The sequence below is a fragment of the Petaurus breviceps genome, unplaced genomic scaffold, assembly GCF_028583685.1.
Source record: "Petaurus breviceps papuanus isolate PSGF00001 unplaced genomic scaffold, PetGlider_PUasm1.0 179, whole genome shotgun sequence".
NCBI lineage: Eukaryota > Metazoa > Chordata > Mammalia > Diprotodontia > Petauridae > Petaurus > Petaurus breviceps.
In genome coordinates this window covers 120,867-128,205 of record NW_027185779.1, presented here as the reverse complement: position 1 = coordinate 128,205, position 7,339 = coordinate 120,867, and the positions used below count along the sequence as shown (strand labels likewise).

General features: G+C 39.6%; 1 protein-coding gene across 2 annotated transcripts in view; it reads left to right on the top strand.

The window, feature by feature from the left end:
- The first annotated feature begins 2,921 nt into the window (after nucleotides 1–2,921).
- MATN2 (matrilin 2) overlaps nucleotides 2,922–7,339 on the top strand; it is a 114,415-nt gene continuing 109,997 nt past the window's right edge. For both annotated transcript variants that reach the window (XM_069086581.1, XM_069086580.1), the window contains exon 1: nucleotides 2,922–3,046. In XM_069086581.1, coding sequence (XP_068942682.1) covers nucleotides 2,932–3,046 — 115 coding nt within the window. In that variant the 5' untranslated portion in view covers nucleotides 2,922–2,931. The remainder of the gene's footprint in view (nucleotides 3,047–7,339) is intronic.

Here is a 7,339-nt window from a genome sequence, read left to right as displayed (position 1 = left end):
AGATTTGCTGGGACACTGAGACAAGAAGAGAATTGTCTGTGGTTACACAGCTAGTATGTGTGATAAGGCCGTCCCTCTGTCCATTTTCCCACAGTGCATCTTTGCTAATCAATCATAGATGGAACTTGTTTTGAAAGATTTCCTTTTCCTTGGGGCGGCCAGGTAGCACAGCGAGTAAGAGCACCGGCTGCAGTGTTGAGAACACCTGGAGATCGAATCCCAGGCTCAGACACTTAGCACCCACCCAGAAACACCTGGCCGTGTAACCTTGAGCAAGTTACTTAACCCCAATTGCTTAAAAAAAAAAAGAAAGATTTCCTTTTCCAATTAGTTTGCTGTTATATAGACTTAATCATTCAATTCTTTGAGCTTCTTATTTTAGACAAGGGTCATTAGATACTATACTTGAATACACTGTTGTTCAGTCATTTCAATTGTGACTGACCCTTCATGTCCCCATTTGGGGGTTTTCTTGGCAAAGATAGTGGAGTGGTTTGCTATTTCCTTCTCTAGCTTATTTTACAGATGAGGAAACTGAGGCAAACAGGGTTAAGTGACTTGCTCAAGGTCACACAGCTAGGAAGTATCTGAGGCTGGATTTGAATTTGGGTCTTCCTGACTAGAGGCCCAATGCTCTATCCATAGAGCCACCAGCTGTTTCCATCCTTGAGTATAGTCAAGTAAAATCCATTTCTTTAGAACCAAAGAATGTCTTAAACTCAGGATTAATTGGACTGCTCCCAGTCATTGGAAGCATCTATTTTATCTTCATATCATAAAAATCTCTCTTTCTACAGGGGCTCATCTTTTTTGTTTATGAGAACACTTCCATAACTCTGATTCTGTTTATATCAAGACTTGTTAAATTTTAAGTGTGTTCAGTTTCATTGTGTTAGCAAGGAAGTTGCAAATTAAATACCAGGAACAAATGAGATTTTTAATGAGATCCAGGCATATTTAATGTAAGAATTATGTGACTGAATACTTACATACTTTAAATCCAGAACTTTTTTAATAACAGAAACATATCACAGATTTGAAAATGTTCAAGCACAACATGTTTCCTATTGTTTTTCTTCATTAAAACAGTAAAACATCTTCATGATATACTCAGAGCATTTTATGCATCAAGCCAGCATATAGAATAGGATAGTGACTCTGGGCAATTCACTTAACATCTTAGGGCCCTCATCTGATTTAAAGGTTTTCAGTGGCTAATCTGTATTAGTAGAGGAAATTCTCTTCCTTATGAGGGCTCACAGGGATGGGAGAGTCACCCACTCCAGTGATTCAACTCCACAAGTAATTATTAAGCACCTACTGAGTACAGAGCAAGATAATGCTTACTTATTCTCTATGTGACCTTGGACAAGCCACCTGATGTTCGTGGGCCTGTTTCATTATCTGTAAAATGAGCAAGTTGGATCAAAATGCCTCTGAAAACCTTTCCAGCTCTCAGTGGATGATCCCAAGACACAGAGTGGCCTGGATTAGATTCGGCCACATCTGTACAGTGTTAACAAAGAGGAAACGAGCATAAAGAGCCGGGTAGAAATGCTGATGTACACTTTGGAATGCTGCTTCACAACACAATTTAAATAACAGTGAAAGAACTGTCAGACTGTCCCTGACAAACTGTAGCAGTGCTATTAGCACAGAAGACCAAAGGATGGGCAGATTAGGATGAATGAACAGAAGACGCAGACCGAGGATACTGGATTGTAGTCAGAAAAGACCTGGGTTCATATCCTGCCTCTGACACTTCTTGATTATGTGACTAGAAACAAGTGGCTTATCTTCTCTGTGCCTTAGTTCCCTTATCCACAAAAAGCAGATAATACTACCTGTGTTGTTGTTCAGTTGTGACCGACTCTCCCTGACCCCATTTGGGGTCTTCTTGGCAAAGATACTGGAGGGGTTTGCCATTTCCTTCTCCAGTTCATTTTACAGATAAGGAAACTGAGACAAACAAGGTTAAGCAACTTGCCCAGGTTCACACAGCTAATGTTTGAGGCCAGATTTGAACTCCGGAAGATGAGTTTTCCTGACTCTGATGTACCTCCTAGCTGCCCCTAGGTCAGTCCTTAGCCCTTTTAAATTTTCCTTAATAAACTTTGTAATTTTCATAGATGCATACCCAAAATCATCAGCTACATTTGCTGATATATATTTATACTAACTCTCTCATACAACAGACTCAGATTTTTCCTTGCTCTTATAATTATGTATTGACTCATCAATCTGAAATCTGTGTTAGCTTACCAGTAAAGTGATTGTCAGCATATCACTGTATTATCAGTATATATAATATCAGTAAATTAGTTATTAGTTCATGGAGAGGGGAGGGAAGTGGGGGGAGGAAATGAATTGTTCAAATGGAACTGGCCAGCTGGGTTGCCATTCAGGCAGTTCAGACGACTCACAGGTTGTGGTTTGTCCTTTGTTCTCAAAGAGCATCATGATACCAGGGAGATGATGACATGACTTTAGTACAGTGCCTGTTAAATATTAAGTGCTTAATAAATTCTTATTGACCTGATTGACAATCTACTCAACCATGAACAACTTGCTTAACCTCTCAAACCATGGGCAAGTGGCTTAACTTTTCTATGTCCAAGTTTCCTCATCTGTAAAATGAGGATAATAATAGCTATAGTACCTACCTTACTGTGTGGTTGTGTTCCAGTTAGACAATATATATAAGATGCTTATCCCCAGCTGGGCCCGTTGTGTTTTACCTTAAGACAATAAGGAACCACTGAAAGAGTTTGAGGAAGGGAATCACAAGGTCAGACCTGTACATTTGGAAAATTATTTTTCAGCTGTAAAGGTGGATTGAGGAAGGGAGAAATGTGTTTAATTGAAATTAATTGAATTGATTAAAGTATCCATTTTCCAATGCCTTTTGACTTTTCTCTTTCAGTGGCCCACATGTGCAATATTATGGAGCATAACTGTGACCACTTCTGTGTCAACACACCTGGCTCATACCTTTGCCGATGCAAACAAGGATATATTCTGAACACAGATCAGAGAACCTGCAGAAGTAAGACGTCTTTTTCCCCCTAATTTGGTTATACTTTTTCTTTCTACCCATATCTCTCTTCTCCTCTTCTTTCTCTTATTCCTTGTCCTCTTCTTCCTTGTTTTCTTTTCTTTCCTTTTCTTCCCCTCTTTTTCCCTCTCTCCAAATAGTCTGCATTATTTGAATTTTCTCTAAGATTCAGTTCCTGCCTTTCAAAAAGAGCTCTCTTCCCCATGACAGGGTAGTTGGTGGTACAGTGAGTAGAACTCTGGGCCTAGAGTCAGGAAGTCTCATCTTCCTGAGTTACACTTACTAGCTATGTGACCCTGGGCAAGTCACTTAACCCTATTTGCCTCAGTTTCCTCATCTGTAAAATGAACTGGAGAAAATGGCAAAACACTCCAGCATCTTTGCCAAATAAAAACCCCAGTGGAGTCATGAAGAGTTGGACATGACTGAAATGACTGAACAACAACAATCCCTGAGGCACCTAGTAGAATGTAGGCAAACAGTAAGTGCTTAACATGTATTTGATTCAAGTGATTTCTTTAAGTTAAACTTACCATGTATGTGACTTTGGGCAAATTGTGTAACCTCACTGGGCTTCACTTTCCTCCTTTATAAAATGATGATTTTGAATAAGATGTCCTCAAAGGTCACTTTCAGTCTCTGTGTACCCTGATGATGATGACAACAATTATTACGATTAAATTCAATAAAAAATGTATTAAGCACTTATTATGTGCCAGACACTGTGCCAAGTACTTGGTATACAAAAAGAAGCAAAAGACAGTCCCTACTCTCAAGGAGCTTATACTACCATTACTACTACTACTACTACTACTACTACTGATACTACTATTACTAATACTATTACTTCTTCTTCTACTACCGTGTTTCCCCGATAATAAGACACTATCTTACTAAATTTTTTGGACAGAAAAACACCAGAGGGCTTATTTTCAGGGGAGGGCTTATTTTAATGAACATTGACAGCAATTTTAATAAACAGGTAAATGTGAACAAAAAATGTACAAGCAAGCAAATCACTGGGGAAGAACAGGATGACGCGCTCACTGCTGAAGCTCTGATTGGATGCAGCTCGGAGCGCGGCCTGCATTTCATGGGGGGGGGATGGGGATGGTGCATGTAGCGCAGGGGATCACCTTCACTACAGTAGCAATCTTAATAGGGCTTATTTTCGGGGGAGGGCTTATTTTAGAGGAATCTTACACAGTAAGGGGAGGGCTTATTTTCGGGATAGGTCTTATTATCGGGGAAACACTGTACTACTACTAGCATCTATATGATGCTTTAAGATTTGCAAAGTGCTTTATCATCTCATTTTATCTTCACGACAACCCTAAAAGGTAGTTCCCATTATTTTACCCATTTTACAAGTGGGTAAACTGAGACTAAGAGACTGGTCCAGGATCCTACAGCTAGTACCTGTCTGAGTCTGGATTTGAATTTAGATCTTCCTGACTCCAGGCCAAGTGCTCTATCCATGGCACTACCAGGCTGTCTATGTGTATATGCTTTGCATAAGTCTGCTGAATAGTCTGTTGAAGATCATTCTAACTTCTTCTCTCATTAATTATTCCCTGAAGGGTTATTTCATTGTTTATTCTCTCCTTACTTTTGATAAGTAAACATGAAGCACAACTACTAACTTCGACTGCACTTATATTTTAGGACCTCTTTTAGGGGTGTGCAGGGATCAAGCTGCTTTGGTGAAAAAGACTTCAAGGTCTATAAAATAAAAAAGCAAATAAATATAAAATATTAACAGGGCCCCTGTGCTCCTTTCAGGTCAGACACCGAAGACTAGACAGATAGGCTGATCTCTGAGCCAGCATGAGGTCATCTGCCTGTGAGAGGGCAGTGGTACTCTTGGGTGTTAGCAATATTTCCTCTCATTTTTTAAAATGAGCAGGTACTAAAACTGTATTAGCAACAAAATGAAAATTGAGCACATACGTATGCTTGTTCAAGTTCCGTAAAGTTTACTGTTCTAATTGAATGAAACTTAAAACAATGGTAATCTGATACATACTCAATAACATATATAATCGTTATTGTGCGATGTACTAAATGGACATAAATCAGATATGGTACGTATGTAACCCATAAGTGACTCCATGACTTTTAAAAAGACAGCCAAATTTTTAGTTTTCATATTCTTATTTTGTTAGTCCTCTGGTATCCATAGTCAATGCCAATGTCAATACTTTCCCACATATCATGTAACATTTAGTCATCACTATTATTTTCAAAGCTGTAACTAAGGTAGGACCATTGAGGTCTTTCCCCTAGAGCAGAAAATTTTTAAGGGTATTTATGTTGTTGTTGAGTCCAGCCACGTCCAACTTTTTATGACCCCATTTGGGATTTTCTTAGCAAAGATACTGCCATTTCCTTCTCCACCTCATTTTACAGAGAAGGAAACCAAGGCAAACAGGGTTGCATGATTTGTCCATGGTCATATAGCTAGAAAGTGTCTGAGGCCAGATTTGAACTCATCTTCCTGACTCCAGGCCCAATGCTCTATCCACTGCAACACCTAGTTGCTCATCCCACCCACCCCCCAGGTCCTTCTTGTACCTACCACTGTAGCCTCATTCTAGGGCAAAATTTCTGCCTCAGATTGCTTGGTACTGAGAAGTTTGGAAGACTTGAAAATGGCAGACTAGGAAGAAGCAGTTATCACCCAGTTTCCCCCCCACAAAGGACTCCAACAACTACAGTGGGTCATTTTTCCGGCCAAAGGTCACAAATTCAAACCACAGGCAAGTAACCAGGGCAGGAACTGTGAAACAAAGGTAGACTGGGACCACAGACTAAACACTCAGAGTTCTAAGCTAGGCCAGGAGCACAGAGATACCCAGGGCTGATCACAGATTCAACCCTAAACCCAAGCCAACAGCAAAGGGCCCCCCAAATGTGTTCCCAGAGCTCCGAGTTAGGCCAGCCCAGAGTAGTTCACAGATTCCCTGGCCCAGGCCAGCAGCACTGGACAAGAGCACAGACTCAAACTTGACGAGTTAGGCCAGCAGCTTGAGACACCCAGAAATGATCATGGACTCAGTCATAGTCCCAATCCAGACTTGAGAGGCCTCCTAGAGGGACTAGGAGCCTGAACTCAGCACCCAAAACTTTAAGCTAGTCAAACAACACTACACTCCTTTCCCTAGACTCAGGATCTGAAGAACAGATCCAGAACCCAGAGCTCCTAGCCCAGGCTTGTCTGGAATAGATCATGGACCCCACCTAGTATAGCAGCAACATAAGGGAGGGTCTCCCAAGGGAGCTTGGATCACAGAGTCAGCCCCCAGGACTACCAGCTAAGCCAGCAACACCTGGTTGCCCAAAGCAGATCACTGGAAGAACAGAAAAAGACAAAAAAAAAAACTATTATGAGGTAAGGGATACCAAAGATGTAGATCCGGAAGGGAGAAATAATTCTAAAACACCTACAAGCAAAGCCTCAAAAAAAAAAAAAAAACCCACATCCTAACCATTCGATTAATTGGAATTCTTTGAAGAAATGACACAAGAATTTAAAAGTTAGTTAAAATAGTATTATAAATGAAATGAGAGTGATAGAGGAAAGAATTAGAAAAGAAATGAGAGCTATAGAGGAGAGACTTGAAAAGAAAATTTACAGCTTGGCATTGAGATACAACAGATTCCCTGAAAATTAGAATGGGCCAACAAGAAATTAATGACTCAGTGAGACTACAAGAAATGAAAACAAAGCCAAAAGATTTTTAAAATAGAAAAAAAATTAGATATCTCTTATCAAAATCAACTAACTCAGAAAATAGATCAAGGAAAGATAATGTAAGTATCATTGAACTACCTAAAAGACATGACCAAAAAAAAATAACCTTGAGAAATCATGATAGAAAACTATCTATATATCTTAGAACCAAGGGACAAAGTGAAAAAAGAAAGAAAGAATCCACCAGTCACCTCCAGAAAGAAACCTCAAAATGAAAATGACTGGAATTATAGCTAAGACTCAGAGCTTCAAGGTAAAAAAAAAAATGCTACAAGCATCTGGAAAGGAAGAATTTAAGTATCAAGGAATTAGTTGGTATCTCACAAGATTTAATGGTTATCACATAAAGGAGTAGAAAACATGTATGTAATACATTGAATATACTATTCCAAAAAGCAACAGATAGGGGTTTACAACCAAGAATAACTTGTGATAGGTGATGGACTATATCCATGCAGAGTGAGATAGTATTTCTGGACATGGCCAAAGTGTGAATATGTTTTGCTTGAATTACAGGCATTAATCACAGT